Source organism: Oryzias latipes, chromosome 19 (assembly GCF_002234675.1).
Source record: "Oryzias latipes chromosome 19, ASM223467v1".
Taxonomy (NCBI): Eukaryota; Metazoa; Chordata; class Actinopteri; order Beloniformes; family Adrianichthyidae; genus Oryzias; species Oryzias latipes.
In genome coordinates this window covers 16,022,971-16,040,239 of record NC_019877.2, presented here as the reverse complement: position 1 = coordinate 16,040,239, position 17,269 = coordinate 16,022,971, and the positions used below count along the sequence as shown (strand labels likewise).

General features: G+C 38.3%; 3 protein-coding genes across 7 annotated transcripts in view; 2 read left to right on the top strand and 1 right to left on the bottom strand.

Annotated features, from left to right (window-relative positions):
* LOC101170963 (sodium channel protein type 4 subunit alpha A) overlaps nucleotides 1-8,743 on the bottom strand; it is a 36,026-nt gene extending 27,283 nt beyond the window's left edge. For 3 of the 4 annotated variants that reach the window (XM_023949554.1, XM_023949556.1, XM_023949555.1), the window contains exons 1-2: nucleotides 8,399-8,743; nucleotides 10-318 (exon numbers count right to left, since the gene is read on the bottom strand). In XM_023949554.1, coding sequence (XP_023805322.1) covers nucleotides 10-258 — 249 coding nt within the window. In that variant the 5' untranslated portion in view covers nucleotides 259-318; nucleotides 8,399-8,743. The remainder of the gene's footprint in view (nucleotides 1-9; nucleotides 319-8,398) is intronic. The other variant, XM_023949557.1, reaches the window with a different exon arrangement.
* Nucleotides 8,744-11,042: 2,299 nt separating this feature from the next.
* Nucleotides 11,043-14,292, top strand: LOC101170715 (DPY30 domain-containing protein 1). 2 transcript variants are annotated; one of them, XM_023949671.1, is made up of 5 exons: nucleotides 11,043-11,110; nucleotides 11,230-11,403; nucleotides 11,980-12,099; nucleotides 13,859-14,053; nucleotides 14,161-14,292. In XM_023949671.1, the coding sequence occupies exons 2-5, from the start codon at nucleotides 11,254-11,256 to the stop codon at nucleotides 14,170-14,172; spliced, it is 477 nt and encodes a 158-aa protein (XP_023805439.1). In that variant the 5' UTR covers nucleotides 11,043-11,110; nucleotides 11,230-11,253; the 3' UTR covers nucleotides 14,173-14,292. The 2 variants fall into 2 exon arrangements, 1 of the variants encoding a protein (XP_023805439.1); XR_002872164.1 differs by having other exon boundaries at nucleotides 11,050-11,170; nucleotides 11,306-11,403.
* A 606-nt stretch (nucleotides 14,293-14,898) lies between these two features.
* Nucleotides 14,899-16,584, top strand: LOC101165010 (redox-regulatory protein FAM213A-like). The gene is made up of 5 exons (XM_004080605.4): nucleotides 14,899-15,184; nucleotides 15,338-15,429; nucleotides 15,665-15,805; nucleotides 15,964-16,128; nucleotides 16,210-16,584. The coding sequence occupies exons 1-5, from the start codon at nucleotides 15,034-15,036 to the stop codon at nucleotides 16,303-16,305; spliced, it is 645 nt and encodes a 214-aa protein (XP_004080653.2). The 5' UTR covers nucleotides 14,899-15,033; the 3' UTR covers nucleotides 16,306-16,584.
* The last annotated feature ends 685 nt before the right edge of the window (nucleotides 16,585-17,269 follow it).

Genomic DNA, 17,269 nt, shown 5'->3' with positions numbered 1-17,269 from the left:
AAGGCTTACTTTCTGTGCTTTATAGAAGGGATCCAAGTCCTCCAGTGGCGTGTTGAGCAGCTCTGGGGGAGGATCACCAAATATCATGGGCAAATTTTTGCCAGCCTCCAGATCAGGGTGTGGGGCTGCTGCTTCATTCTCCTCCTCTACTTTGACTAGCTTTTTGCTTTCCGCTTCGAGCCTCTCAATCTCCACCAGTGATTCTCTGGTGAAGGGGCGGAAGAAGTCAGTACCGTGGGGAGGGAGCAGGGTTGCCATCTTTGCATCTCGAAAGGATACCACCACACTGGGGTTTCCCTAGAGGGCGCTTGAGGAAGGCTAATGAGAAAATAAAGGAAACATACATTACAACACTATTAAGTATTTTTGAAATACTGTAGTAATACACATTTGTACGTTAGGTCAAGGGTGTCCAAACATTTTTCACTGTCAACTTTCCTTCTTTGATTAATAGTCAAGATTTTAGGAATGTGTTAAAAAGTGTCACACGACAGTGTTGCTACAGGTTTACAACAGTTCATAACATAATTTGGCCAATCACTGTCAAAAAATTCCACACAGAGGTTTTAGAAAGTTTTAGGGGCCACATATTATTGATTAAAAGACAGTACCCTGCCATTTAATCAATAATATGCACTTTGGGGGACGAAGGCCTTTGTCGAAGTGAAGAGGCGGTGTGGAAATTTGAATGCGGCCGCATTTGGCCCATGGATAGGACTTTGGACATGCCTCCAGTAGAGGATCGGTTTTGTCTCTTTATGTTTTGTTTTCCTGTTTTTGTTGTTGTATCTCAATGCCACAACATGCACATTTAGGCTGAAACTAGTTAAACTTAATTTTTATTTGCATAATTTGTTTAAACACAGCTGAATTAGCAGATTAAAACAGTGAATGACATGCCATGACTTCTGTGTGCTAAACAGAATTTATTCTGTCAAGATGGCTTGATTAAATCAGGTCAGTGGTAATTAGAAGTGTTGTCACTTATCATGAACAATCGTCTAATTATATTTACTCTTTGCTTCCTTGAGAAGGTCAGAGCCATTTTAGCATTTAAGATTAATCCTCTAAGATTTAGACAATGTCACACTGATCAATGAAGAGAATGAAATGAGGCAAAACACCCTATAGATTTAAAAGCTGTGAGTGTTACAAGTTTACAAGTGATGAGATGTGCTCTCGGTGTCAGAGGAGTTCAAGGTGGTAGTGGGACTGCACCAAAGATACACCTGTGATCTAATATGAGAGCAGGGTGCAAGGTGGAAGAAAATGAAAAAAATCAGCATTCAGAGAGGGTAGGAGAGAAATTGAGATCAAATGCAGAGAGACAGAGTATCTAAAAAAGAGGAATGCAAGTGGAATGGTGAGGTTACAGAGAGGTGAAGAAGATGGATGACTTTATGTACTTAGGACAGAGGTGGCCAACCCTGCTTGTTTTCCAGCTTTTCCTGGACTGGTTGATACGGACAACCTAAATCAGGTCTGTTCAGTGAATCAGGACATGGAATCACCTGAGTCAGCTAATCAGCAGCAAGCTGGTGAGGGAGAACTGGAAATTAGGCAGGGTTGAGGCTTTTAAGGAGCAGGGTGATCGCCACAAAGTTTGGGAAAGAGGTAGCAGGATGGAATGGCTAGAGGAAGGCTTCAGGTGGCATGTGTGACAAAAGAGTGAGAGTGTGGTGAGGGCAGTCACGTTGTTGATCTGGAGGTAGCACCGATGAAGATGTTGAGATTCTCTTTGGGAGTGAAAAGGATGGATAAGATCAGGAATGAATCCATTAAAGCAGGGGTTCTCAAAGTGCGGCCCGGGGGCCAATGGCGGCCCACTGTAAGATTTTTTTGTGGTCCTCAATAAAAGAGAGCCAGAGCAGCTTCCTTTGAGGAAAAACATTGTGTTGGCGAGGAGAAAAGGCGCTTTCAAGCTAAGTGGACAAATGCTTTTTGTTGTTTCGCATGGGTTGGATAAAGTCCTGTGCCTTTTTTGGTAAATGCAATGCTCAAAGAAATTAATATAAATTGTCCCTATGTTACAAATCATAAAAACTATGACAAATTCACCGGCGAGGAGCGCAACAATAAGAACTTACATCTACAACGAGGTTATGCTGCACAGCAGATGTTTGCAAAAATGAAAAAATCCAGTGAAGCTGTGACAGAAGCTAGCTACGTTGTGTCTTGCAAATGGCCCGGCGTAGCAAGCCCTTAAGTGACGTGTAGTTTGTAAAAAGAATGTATGCTAAAAGTAGCTGACATTGTTTGTCCAGAGCAAAAGAAAGAGTTTGAAGAAATAAGTCTATCAAATGATAGAATTACTAGATGAGTAAAAGATCTGGGCAGGAACCTCTGACCGCAACTGGGAAAACATCTGGAGGGCCTGGTTAATTGTACAAATGACAATTGGTCATTAAAGTTATTCAAAACAACTTTTTCTGTTTATCTATTTTTTTTCACCAAAATTGGTCCCCCAGTCTAATGTCGAGTTCTAAATTTGGCCCTCTGCACAAAAAATTTGAGAAACCCTGCAATAAAGAAACAGATCATGGTAGATGTTTTGGAGATAAATAGAGGAAAGTAGATGGAGACGGTTGGACACATTGAGAGTAGAAACAGTGCTGATGTTGGTAAAGGGATACTGAGATTGGAGCTACCAGGAAAGAGGATTAGAGGAAGACTATGGGAGGTTCAGGGATGAAGTGAAGGAGGATATGGCACTGGTTAGTGCGAGCTAGGAAGATGCGGAAAAAGGGAGTGGATTTTCTCTGCACTCTCCAGCATCCTCCTGAACTATTATTGTGTTTATTAAAAATGTCTACATGAGACCCTGAGATGACCTATACAGTTTATAACCATGCCATCACTCAAAGACAGCTGGAATGAGCTCCAGTAGAACCTGAAACCCTCATCTGGACAAACCCGGTATTCCGGCAGATAAAAAGTGAATATATGCATGAAATATCTGTGTTGAAGATGTTAAACAAAAGAGTATTTATTTACCCCATCATCAAATTCATCATTAAAATCACTGATTGCAGTCATTTCTGCTCAATATAGTTTATTAGAACTGTGTATCAATGATCACAGTTTATCACTGCATTCAAAAAGCCAAATTAACATGCTTACATGCAATATTAATCATTTATATAACATTAATTAGTGATTAGTAGTTGTTTAATATGATCTGCTAAACTGTAGCAATTATTAAAGATAATAATTCTAATAATGATGAAAGTATAAAACAGGGAATGAGAGAAATTAAAACAACCACCATTTTCCATTTTTATTTTTTTTGTTTTTAATGGGAAAACAACTGACCAAACACACAGATTAATAACCCTTGTCAATTTCAATTTTTTTTTTATTTGTTTGTATAGCCCAAAAACCCCCTTGTGCTATCTTAGATGACCCCACCCATACTTTGACGTGTTATTCCTACCATGACAAAGGTGAATAAGGTGGAAAGATTTTATGTAATCCATGGATACCAGTGAAGATCACAAATCATTGAAGAAAAAAGGTTCAGAGCACTGTCTAGTGGGTCTAGATGACCCAACTCCCAACGTTAAAGTGCCTAGGATAGCACAAGTGTTCAACAGTTTCAAGGTGAGTCCCATTTTCCAAATTATGATTTATAGAGAGATGACTTGACACTTAATTTTTCATATATTATTATTTAGTGTTATATTCCTCTATATCTGGGATTTTTAAAATTATTTTGTATTCAGCAGCACAGAAACAGTCATAAAAGAAAACAAAACTTTACTTTATGTCCACTTTATGAAGAGTCTAACTTTAGCTGCTCCAGACACAACTCTCATTTGATGCCAAAACACATCAAACTCATGTGCTAAGCTGCTAAGAAACCTGACACACGTAGAACCTACATATGTTCTGGATGTTTTAAAATTGGTGGAAAAAAATATGCCTGCTAATCATTTGATATGTTTCTTCCAATCTTTTGCATTTAATGGTATGCAGGGTGGTTTTTTTTCTTGCACTGAAACAATAACAAGCTACAAGATAGCAACAATTCCTACGTTCACATACCAGTCAGCATAATTCACTGGGTCAACATGCATGAATGAAGGGCCACAAGCTGCTCGAACTGTTTCTCCAAGACACAAAATAATGCCTGTCCATGCTGTGGAAGAGACATGCATGCTTGCAGAGAAACGATGACTGCACAGCTGCTCCAGGCAATCAAGACGGAGCTTCGGATTACAGAAGCTCGATGACTCTGCTCATTCCTTCCTGGCCAAGTCTTTGCTCTGCGCCTCACATCCCTCCGATAAACAGGACAACATGCCGGCTTATCTTACTGAACTGACTCCTCTCTCCACTACCTCCTGTTTTGCAAGCCTAAACACACTATGCCTTCACCTCTACGCCCCCCCCCCCCCACTCCCACCCCCACATTACTGCTGCATGAAACTTGATGCTCCAAATCCTCTCACAGTCATTTCATCGTCACGCTGTGTCCAACTACTACTGTTCCTGATTACTTAGGCAGACATCAAAAAGTCCATCGATTACTTCTGAAACTATTTCACTTCATTTGACTCTATTTTCTGGAAAGAAGCAACTAGATACCAACAAAAAGCACAAACGTTCACATGGCAATTCTGTTCTTTTTTTGCTCTTCTGAGCAATCATCCAATTCCAAATACCCATTCTGGGAGCTGTGTGTCTCCCTGCTCTGGCCCATGAGCCAACCCTAATATACACAACCTGAGAATGAATGTGGTTTTCTGCAGCATATGGAGAACTTTTTTCCTGGTTGCATTACAGCTAAAGCCGATCAGGTGTGTGTGTTTTTGAAAAGACTTGCTTAACTGAACAAAACATCAATCTTTTATGAAAATCCTAATTATATTTGGTTTTGAATTGTCAATTTTTAAGTTTGCGCTAACAAAGTGAACCAAAAATGGTGTTAAAATCATTGCAACAAAATGTTAAGACATCACCATAATTTATCAAATTATTTAGTCTACTTCAAGAGTCAAGTTTGGAGATGGATTGTTAGATTTCAGAAGCCTTCTCCAACAATAATATAGTTACTACCCTGCATGCCAGCGAAGGCTGTGACATTCAAGCAGGGAATATAGATGGGGTCACGTAGACTCTTCTTCATTACACTACTCAACAGTCCATACAGAATAGTGCAGTATTAGCCCTGTAACTTTTGGCTTTTATCACACCTAAAACTGGAGGCAGTTTGTACAGAAAGTTATGGTATGTTTGCCTTCAAATACAAAACTATAAAATGATATATGAGCTCTGGTTCTTCCATCATCTAACACCACCTTAGAGAGTAACTATACTGAACAAAAATATCAAATGAAAATATTGTTCAAAAATTGGTCTAAATCTGTGATGGTGAGCACTTCTCCTTTACTGAGTCCACCCCACCTTAAAGGTATCAAGATGCTGATTAAACAGCAAAATTATTGCACAGGTGTATATTAGATTTTTCACAATAAAAGCCCACTCTGAAATGTGCAATTTTGTTTTAATGGGGGGGGGGGGGGGGGTTCCAGGGACTCAAAAAGCAGTGTGTGACCACTACTTGCCTCATGCAGTGCAATGCATTTCCTTCAGTGGCGGTGGGGTTAAGGTATGGCCAGGTGTATGTCATAGACAACGAACACAGGTACATTTTAGTATGGTGTTTTGAATGCACAGAGATACCATGACAAGATCCTGAGGCCCATTGTTGTGGCGCACATCCAAGAACATCACCTCATGGCACAGCATGATAATGCACAGCTCAATCTTTCAAGGATCTGTACACAAGTCCTGGAAACTGAAAACATCCCAGTTCTTGCGTGACCAGCATATTCACCAGACATGTCACCCATTGGCTATGTGTGAGATGCTCTGGATCGGCGTATACGACAGCGTGTCCCAGTTTCTGTTAATATCAAGCGACTTCACACAGCCATTGAAGAGGAGCGAACCAGCATTCCACAGGCCAAAATCAACAACCTGATCAACTCTAGACAAAGGAGATGTGTTGCACTGCATGAGGAAAATGGTGATCATACCAGATACTGACCGATTTTCGAACCCTGCCCAAAAAAAAAAAGAAATACTTCAGAATGGCCTTTTATTGTGCCCAGTCAAAGGGCAATACTCATGCTGTCTGATCAGCATGATATGGCACACCTGTGAGCTGGGATGGATCATGTCAGCAAAGGAGAAGTACTCTATTCACCAGCACAGATTTAGACAGATTTGTGAACGATATTTGACAGAAATGGTTATTTTTGGCAGAATGTCTGCCCTGAAATCCAGGCCAAGTTAAAGAGCCAATGCCTCCCTGCTTGAGACTCACCATAAAAGGGTTTAATATGGGGGTTAAACTCCCAAAGGTTCCCCACATCACCGCTCTCCCAGGGTATGGGTCCAGTATGAATAACAAATTTTACACACATAGGTGTGTGACAACTAATAGGGCTTTAACTTTTTGGACTTAAAGATCTTTTGTACACATGTAGTTTGATATTCACCTCCTCTCTATTTTCAGGATCTGTATCTACAGCACCAGTTAGAAACCACTCTTCAGGGAAGCATGCCTTCTACTCATTCTTGATGTCTTTCTCAAATGTGAGCACGCTACATTAAATGCCAGTTTATCACAAGTGGCATTTATTGCATTTTTAAGCCGCCGTTAAAAAGACAAGCACTTTCTTTGCAGCTTTTATCACAGCTTGCCAGGGAACTGTGAAGATCAGATGTAATGCTTTTAAACAAAATTACAGATATCCTGATGCATAGATTTGAACTTCAGTCCCAATCTAGTTGATTAAAATATTATTTGTGGTATTGCAGCAGTAGTATTAGCAGAAATCTCGGCAAAAAAGCCTTTGAATTTTAGGAAAACATGCATTTCAGCAATATGCCCACTTCTTTTTCCCCCCTACTATATAAATACTTGATTGGATTACATTGGAAATGTGAGAGATTTAACACAGCTTGAGATCAACTTAAATAGCTGTTTTATTTGGTAGCTGAGTCTTAAACATACAGACTGAGATAGTGCAGACAGACAGACAACTTTATTAATCCAGAGGGAATTTGCTAGTCCATCCATTCCCTCAAACATACATAAATTAAACGAGGATACTAAAGAGATATGAAAAATATTAAAAGTAATAATAATCATAAAAACAGTGTCAATTGTCAGATTCACTAAGACCAAAAAAAAAAAAAAAAAAAAAGAATAAAAGTAGTTGACCATTCAGTTCAGTGTCCCCTTCTCATATTCATGTTCTGTGGATACTTATAGTCATATACATTTAGTAAATGCACCACTCAGTCAGATATCGAGTGATCTAACTTTACTTTTTAAAATGCTCTGGAAAAAAGTCCTGGCCAAATGACCACATGGGTTCCTTGATGAAAGAAACTCAAAACCAACACCTTCTAAGTCCAAGAGCGTGCCACACAAGGCACACCAACCCACTCAAGGAGAGGAGAGCCGGAGAAAGTTCAAGATCTCAAATGTATATTTAAAAAAAAAAAAAAAAAAAAAAAAACTATTGAAATCATTTACAATATGTATTTGATTAGATAGGAGCATAAGTAAACAACTGTAAAGTAAAAACAAAAAAAAAAAGAAAAAAAAAAACAGTAAATCAATGCTGATATTATTTCCGTTTAAAGTTTTATTTTCAAATTGGCCAACTTTTCATTGACATCCTAGAGCACTATGTGCTGTATTTACCCTTCTGTTGGGCCTCAGATAAACACCACAGTTTGTCAATCACTGCTCCAAAAAATATTTTTTGTAAAAATCCATTTTACTATTTGTAATCTTAACCCTCATTTTGTGTTCAAGTTAAAATTGTTTTGACCCAAACACAATTTAAGGAGTAGATCAAATCTAAACACCATGTAAACTAAGCATGGGCATCTATAGAAACACATGACATTGAAAAAATGTTATGGATTGCTCCTAAGTGACAAGATAATTTCAATCTCCATATGGGTTATAAAAAAAGAGTGAAAGGGTAATAATTTTTACCTCAAACACAACTTTGTCATATGCCTTTTTTTTGCTAAAAATAAAATCCGTTTCTTTTATAATTGGGACACTAGTATACAAAAAGTAAATATGAATATTTTGTTCTGAGTCAAATAGAGTTGTAAAAATGTGTTGCACATTCCCATTTTGACTGATGACTCCAGGAAAATGAGAACGTTGACACTTTAGATCAGTCTTACTAGAACCCCGTCACTTTATACAAGTAAGATGCCAAATCAGTCAATTTCACTCCCCAAAGGGGAAGCGTAAAAATAAACTCCAGAGCACAAAAGCGCACTTAACCATTAAAGACCCCACAGCCTGCTACCTGATTTACATGAACATAAACAGCAGGCAGGCCAAGTGAGACGTTACCTTGCGCAATGAGTATTTTCACGGAATCTTCCAAACTTGGGGGGGAAATATTAGCGACAATAGAGTAATCCTTTGGTGCCTCGAGTGTGCGCGAACTTCTGCCCCCGTGGCAGCCGGGGTGAGACCTCAGGACAGCTGTTGCTGACGCAAAGGCGCGTCTTGGAGTGAAACAGGAGGACTAGCTCCAGGTATGATCAGGTTCAACAACAGGATTAATCCCCACCGGTTCCCACACAGCTGGTCGTGTTTGCAGTCACAAGACAGCCAATGAATGAAGGGGGTCCAGTCTGAAGGGCTGTTGCTGCCACTGTGGAACCTCACCATGCACCTTCACAAAGCTCTTCCTGCAGATTAGAAGTATTTTTTTTTTATCCTTAAAAGTTTCTGGTTATACAAAATGATTGTTTTATGTATAAATTAACACACTGGGAAGATTTCCAACATTTATGCATATCACCTATTCTTGGGTATTTGTGTTGTGATTTCTTTAGAAAATATGAGGAAAGTCCCACCAGCAGTGTTTTGGTCTGTGATCCTGACAGATAATTGAGTAAAGACAATACATGTTCAATTTGACCACTTTGGATCATTTACTGACAGACATAATAAGTAATCTCCAGACTGTGACCGAATGCCCTCTTACATTTGCACCCCCAAAGGGAGACTGGGTTTGATAGTTGTTAAAAATATACAATTAAAAACTTGACACACGTTCCATAAAAGAGAAGGTTAAAATAAAGACAGTTGGACCACACTCCAGCACCGCATGAGGGAGGCTGCCTCCAGGATCGCCTCGGCCCCACTGCACCGGTGGGTAGCCACGACGACCACCACCAAGGGAGATCTCTAATCCAAACCCTCACCAGGAGTACCTGCTCAGGGCCCAAATTCACACAAACACACCACAACCCAAACAGTGATTAAAAGAAAATACAAAACAGAAGAGGTGCAACTGAGCAGGACACCACTAATTTGTAGGCCGGAAATGGGGGGGGGGGGGAAATCCCCCTTACACAATACTACACATGGCACCCACCAGCTACCGTAAGGATAAAGGGAGGAGGCAGCCACCTCCAGCCAGGTCCAACCACCAAGAGACTAAAATGAGCAAACAGTTTAAAAAAATGGATAAGAGCAAGGGTGTCAAGCTTGATTTAAACATTAAAAACACTAAGCAAAACAGCAGTGGCAACTCTGCTGGAAAAAGAAAAATAAGTTAGTTCTCCCTGGGACAAATACATGTTTACAAACCCTTATGTTACCGCTCATGCCCCAGGGTCAGAACTCATGCCACCACCTGTTAATATAAATAGAATTTAAAATGTTGCAAACTCAAATGCTTAAAAAACTTTTGTAAAAGGACTCAAATGATTAAGCTTTAGCTTAAAAAAAAAAAAAAAAAAAAAAAAAAAAAAAAAAAAGCCCACATGTCAAGCTCACCCACCAAGGCCAAACCAGCATCTAGGTGGAACTCACAGCTGCTATTTATCAGCCTCATGAGCCAATCACAGCTCAACAGACAGGTGCTGGCCATGAATATTAACCTATGGAACACCACGAGGGACAAACTACCACCCACAGCCCTGTCTGTCATATAACGATAAAACAGGGATAAAGAGGGAGTTTCCAACTGAGGTCTGTTTCTAACAGTTTGTTTAAAACAAGGTTTTTTTTTATAATGAGACTGCCACTCTGTAAATAACAGAACCAAAAAAAAATCCAAACAATTGCAAAAATCCCAGTGCAAGAAATTGTAATGTAATATGGAGGGGAAAAAGATGAAAAATATATATAAGACATTCTAGACATGTATCTTTCTCAGTTATTATAAGTGGCAATTTCTCCCATTTTTCTACTTAAACATATTACCAAATGGCCCACTTTTTAAGGACAGAACAGTTTATCATAACAGTAGATAAAGCCATTGACTGTACAATAGGACATTATGTTTTAATATATCTATTATGCAGTCAGTAAGACTAACAGGGTCTGCGCCACCTAGTGGTAAAAATTTCGTAAAAATGCACAAATCACATTTTTCTTTGAGTGTGAATATAGAATCTTCCAACAATTTTATTTCTGCTTTTATTAAATAACTATGTAGTAGCATCTGCACCATTTAGATTAAGATAACTATTAGTTTTATGAATTCCTTTTTTAACATAGTCTTTTGAATTATTCCTCCCCCAATTTCTGACATTCTGTGACTGATGTCTCTTTCTGCTTCATAACACATTGAAGCAAAACTTGTAAAGATGCAAAAGAATTTTAATATTGTTTTATTGAGTTTAACTACTGGAAAGCAATTTAAAACACATCTCAAAATGATCACTTTCTCGTCAAAATATTTAATCTGTTTCACAAATACTATTTTGTGCGTCTGTGTATGGGTGTGTGTATGAATGACAATGAGGTTTTTTCACAAATATTTCTTTTTGTCTGTAGTTTTTTTTGGGGGTGTTATTAATATAATTGAGGATTATTATTATTATTATTATTATTATTATTATTATTATTATTATTATTATTATAAAAATCATCATCACCATCATCATATTTATAGTAGTAATAACAATGCCTGAAACAACCAATGGTTGCATTATAGAAATGACATCGAATACAAAGCGGAACTAAAAAACGGTTGGGAGACTTTAAACTGTGTGGGACCGTTACCACGGAGATGCAACCGTCCGCATAAAACAGTAAAATACGGTAATTTCCGTGTTAATTTTGGCTAATTTGTGCAGGTTTTATCCATAAAATCGCTTTCAGGTCATTTTTGTTCGTCATTATTGCCTTAATAGCTCCGAGCCTCCATATTTGCTCTGTAGATAAACAATCAGAAAACGTGTAGCATGATGGATTCGGAGTATCTTAATAAACATCTGGGGAAATGTTTGGCTGAAGGACTTGCTGAAGTGGTTGAACGGAAACCCGTGGACCCTATCCTTTATTTGGCCCACTGGCTGTACAAGTATAACTCAAATACGCTGTACGAGAAGAAGGTGAGTCGTTTTGTTGTTTTCACCAGCAGGGGGCACTAAAGGATGCAAACACAAAAGTTGTTGATTTACAGTGTTTTTAAGCATTACGTGGTTTACTTTTCCGTGTTTTCCATTTACAAAACGCTATAAAAACATAAAGTGATTGCATATATCATAATTTTTTTGAAACGTTGTCTTGCAAATGCAGTGCTGAATTAGAAACTATTAGAAAAGTGTGTAAACACACCAACCATAGTGTCATTTTTTTTTTAAAATGATGGATCTAGATTTTGCACTCCAGCTGCTTCTGATTATACCCATGTTGTTGCATGCCGTCAAACAGGTTTTAAGAGGATAACAGTGTTAGAGCACGTAAACTCATTATGCTGCAGGATGTAAAATAAGTAGGGCCTCAACAACAAAGACTCACCTTTTACCTTTAACACAGAAACTGTCTGTACCTCTACTGACACACAGCTGAGCCCTACTTAAAACAAAATGAAAGTTTAAACATTTTATGGTTTATATAAGATGTATACTTGTAAACTTTAGACTTGTAAGCTTAGATTTGTTCCTGTATCACCTTTGTATTTGCAGAAGAAGGCAAGTCTGGCTCTGCTGGATCAAGATCAGGAAAAAAGCAGCCAAGAAGCATCACATCAGGAAAATCTCACAGAAGAGGAGCAGATCAGTAATGCATCAAAAGGCACAGAGAAAGTACTTTCTCACTTTCTATTGCTAACTTAAAAGTATTTGATTTTAAACATCCTGAATGCATAGCTGACATTTTTAAAGACCTACTCTAACCATCTTTTGATCTATTTTCACAGAATTCCCAGTGGTCTTGTAATTCAAATTCAACTTTACTTGTGCACCACTTTTTCGACTACAAAGCCTCTCAAAGTGCTTTCCATAATAAAATAGATAATTGTAAGATAAAAAACAGTAGTTAAAATAGCAAACATAGTAAAAATAATAATGATAAAATAAAATTAACAACATTAAAACACATACAGACCCAAAACATACACATCCCACAGGTACAATCAAAATGAAGCGCATCAATTGCTGATAAAATTTATAAAATCTAATGAAAACATGTTGACAAGTAAAAACTACATAAAGGCTTTACTAAAAAAATGAGTTTTAATTTTTTTCTTAAAAACCTCCACAGTGGATGAAGCCCTCACCTGCCTGAGGAGACGTTCCACATGGAAGGCCCACAGTACTGAAATCAGGCCTCGTCGTGGGTTTTTGTTCTGACTTTTGGGACCACCAGCACACCTCCACCTGTGGATCTAGGAGGGTCATAAACTAAAAGTAAATCTAATAAAAAAATGAGGGGCCAACTCCATTTAAACTTTTAAAAACAAATGAAAAGAACTTTAGAATCAATCCTAAAGCTGACTGGGACCCAGTGGAAAGATTTCAAAATATTTCTTTATTTTTTTTCTTTAGCACTGCAATAGCCTGGTTTGTTTAGTCACAGGAACAATTCAAGCTGGCCATCTCACCATTTGCAGGAAACGTTCCCAGCTAGGTTAATTCACAGCTTTGCTGGGCTCAGGTGAACGTCGCGTCTGCGACTATGATTGTGCCGTATCAATCAATTATGAAGATTTTAGTCAAAAATCTAAAATCTGTGGTTTTCCGGGACATAGTTTCTACAGAGCAGTAGTAGTTCATCAGAAATATGCCTCTGATTCGTGGGTGGTTTGACCCCTTCCCCCCTTACCGGTACCAGTATTTTGAAACCCTCTCCCGTTAGCTTACAGCCCCTCACACCCACCTAACATGACTGGTGCAACAGAAATGGTGAGCAATACCGGAGCTGTTCAGATGTACAGTTTTGAACCACATGCCAGCTTGGACGAAGAAAACGCCGACGTACCTGGATACATAACAAATATGATCTTTTTCAAACTGCATTTTTTTGTTTGCTCCCAATTAACAACAATTTGAAAAAAGAGGTACTTAAAAATACAATTTAGAGCTTAACTTTCTTTTCATATTATGTCCGCCATCATGACATCTTTTGAATATCAGGCCATTGTTTTTAACAACATGTTAAAAACACAGTTTTCATCAGAGTGGGTCTTTAAAGGCCTAAAACTTTAACCCCCCTCTGAGGAGCCACAGATTAGCTCAGACACTAGAGACAGACGCTGAGACAGACAGCACTATTCAATAGTTAAGCATCAGGAGGCAAATGGGCAGCGCATGAGGGAGGCTGCTGATAAAATCGACTCCAGATGAGTCACGCACACTGCAGAGACAGAATTAAGGAATCTACTCCAGCGTTACAGGCAGGATCTGCACATTGATTCTTAAAAAATGCTGTATAATACAAGTTTGAAATACATTGCAGTCTGCTTTAATAAAACAAATGCTTTTAATAGTTCTTATGTTGAGCTAAAAGTCCTAAAACTCTTCAAAAAATGTGTTTTTTAAATGTAATTTCTTTACTTTTTCTTAGACTGATGATGTGGAAACTGAGAAACTTGAAGATGTCATCCGGTCCTCGTCAGTGCTCCAGAGTGAAGATGCTCAACCCGATGAGACAATTCACCATGAAAAAAAAGAGGAAGACATAACTGACCGCAACCATGAAGAAAAGGAGGAAGAGATGAGAGAAATCAAAGCAAGTCCATCTCCTATCGGTCTAGAAAAGGTAAGTATTTGTTGTTTTTCTCAAATATTTGGTACATCAAAATGTGTGTTCAAAAAGTACAGAAAGGAGCAAACGTTTGCTGGTATTTACTGGACACTTTATTGCAGGAGGCTGCATGATGGAAATTTTGGACCAGTAAGTCATTGGAAGGAACCAGAAAGTCATCAGAAGACTGCCGGAATATGACAGCAATGACGGATCACAAGATAAATAAATAAAAAGTGCTATTTTTTTCCTGATATCTTTGTTTAACATTTTGATATTTTATTTTATTGGAGTAAATTAAAAATGAGTTAATATTGTTTTTGTTATTTAGATCGTATAAAAAATTGCCACCTCACTGTTTCACAATAAGCATGAAAGGACAAATATTGATTTTTGTAATTTTATTGTCTTTTATGGCTTGTTCAAGAAGTGTTCAAAACTTTTAATAAAGTCATTTTAAATTGAAAAAAAAGCTGTAGCTATTATTAGACTGCATATTTCAAAACTGCCCATCGCTCTGCCTTGTTTCCACATTTTACTTGTGTGTCACAATGAGACTGCTCTGTTACTGAGCTCAAAGTTCAGAAGCTACATCTATACTAAATCTGAGTTTAAAAATGAGTATGAAGGGAAGGCTTGTAGAGGAAAACAAATATTTATTTATTATTTCTCCATAAATATTTGTTTCCATGTATTTTATTCTGGCAAAGTTCCTGAATCTTCATCAACCTTTGACCATGAAAGTTAACCCTCCTAGATTTCCTGGCTTTGTTGTTGCCCTGCAGTTCAAAGGTCAGATGTCTGCGCAGATCAGGCGCAGCTGCATGTAATCTGGGTGTCTAATCAGCATTTCAGGCTGAAAGAGGGCTGGGCTTTGGGAAGGGAAAAGCAAACTGGTGACTAAAACCCTGCTGGAATTTAAATGCGTCTCCACTCCTGAGTTTGTGTGAGTGTGGAGTTGGGATGCAGTGAAGGAGCGCGTGCAGAGATCCAGAATGGCTTTGGGGATTGTTGGTGACGCTGTGGCCGCTGTCGGTGGCCTCATTGCTGGGGTTCTGAACTACATGACTGACATGTTTCTGTCAGCTCCCTTGAAAGCCACGCTCAACCATCTGGAGGACACGGAGCTCAAAACCTTGACGGGCGGTAAGAAGTTTCTTCCCAGTGTGTAACTTTCAAACAATTCAAGCGCTTTAAGTTAAGTACCCCCCCCCCCCCATTATTTGTAGTAAAAAAAAGGGGAATTTTGTGGATTTTTTTTTTTTTTTTTAATGTATACCCTTCACCTTCTACCTGCAGAAATCAAGACTTTCAAGGCCAAGTGTCTGTGGGAAAAGGCTGGAGCTGTCATCATGGCAGTACGCCGTCCTGGATGATTTTTGTGCAGAGAGGTAAACCGTAAACTCTGTTGTGCAGAAAGATACATTTAGGCTCTTATTTTGAAAGTTATTTTTTTTTTTCTAACCTAATATAGTATAAGATTGAAAGTAATTTCACAAAGTTTTTACTTTTTATCCACTGGGATCATTGCATGTTACAGATTGATACTTTTGTTTTTTTAGGTTGCAATGTTCTGAACCCAAAACAAATAAGAGTTTTGCTTCTGTTGTCTTCTCTTGCATCTAGGAGGCTGCTGAGCTGTCCTCTCTGAAACCCCAGCTTGACCAGCTGGGGGTCTCTCTGTATGCTGTTGTGAAGGAGGATGTTGGCACTGAGGTCCAAAACTTCCGTCCATACTTCAAGGGAGAGATCTTCTTGGATGAAAAGGTTGTGTTTTTAAAAAGACTGGGGATGCACTCTTTCAGACCAGATTCAGACTATTTCACTGCATTTTTAAACTTGAGCCCCTAAAAGTCATGCATTCTCTTTTAAAAAAAACAAAAACAAATCTTCTTCGACTAATTTAATCGTTTTGATTTGTTCAGAGACGCTTCTATGGGCCCCGTGAGCGGAAGATGGGGCTCTTGGCTTTTCTGCGTATTGGAGTGTGGTTTAACGGCCTGAGGGCCTTCAGAAAAGGCTTCCTGGGAAACGTCTTGGGAGAAGGCTTTGTTCTTGGAGGAGTTTTTGTTATTGGTCGGGATCCGCAGGTAAAAACCTCTTTGATTTTTAAAAATTTCAGTCGTGGTGGGAAGCAAATTTGGGTTTTAAGTTGTTTTCTTTCTCTGCAGGGAATATTACTAGAGCACAGAGAGATGGAATTTGGAGACAAGGTCAACATTTCAGACGTCCTCCACGCTGCGAGAAGAATAACACGAGACCTTTAGAAGGAAACATGATGTATACTACAGTTAAAAAAGAATCCTGTTTTTTTTTTTTTTAATATTTGCACTCATGTGGTATTGTATTTGTGGATTCTGGAATCCAGGGAGCATTTTTATGCCATTTGACAGGATCCTGTGTGTATTCATGAAAGGCTGTCTTTAAACTCAATGGAAGAAGCAGACTGGATATTTAACACTCTGGGTCTTGTTTGACTTGGTTGTACTGCTGTTCCTCTTGGGAGCCAAAAACCCATTTGCGCAATAAAACATGTCTGTGCTTGATCTTTGTTTCTCTACGCTTGATTGAAATCTAAATCTTGACCCTTGAAAGCAAACTGAATTCCTTTAGTGAACAAGGCTGGTTTCTTTGCCAGGATAATCCTTGCCTTTGTGGGCTATTTAAAACTTTATGAAATCTTGTTTTCAGATTCCATGTATTATGAAAGTGCTTTCATTTTTTTGAGGAAAAAAAAACCTTCTGTAGGATGAAAGCTAAATGTAACTCGTAGCAAGTAGAGTTTACTAAACCTTAAAAAAAATTGAGTCTGTAATTTAGGAAATTTAACTTTAACATGTCACTTTAGTTAAACACTTGTCCTGATTAGGCTACTTGATTCAAAATTGAAACTTTAAAAACTGCAAAATCTTAGCGTTAAAAATTATCATTTGCGATTATGTTAGCCCTCTAATTGGCAAGGGATCGACACTCAAATTCCACACAGCTTGTCATTGTGAATGTAGTTTTGTATTTATCTTAAATATATGAAGTATTTATGTGAATATATGAAGTAGAAACATTTACATTTTGGCTATGTCGCTTTTTTTCTCATTTGTGTAGTTTACTTAAATGCTGTTTTTACTTTTTAGTTGTACTTCCCTGCTGCTAGAAAAGAAATTTGTCCCCACGCTAGTGATGACTGAAATTTAAAATCTAATTTATCTTTTTATATATAGCACTTTACCTACA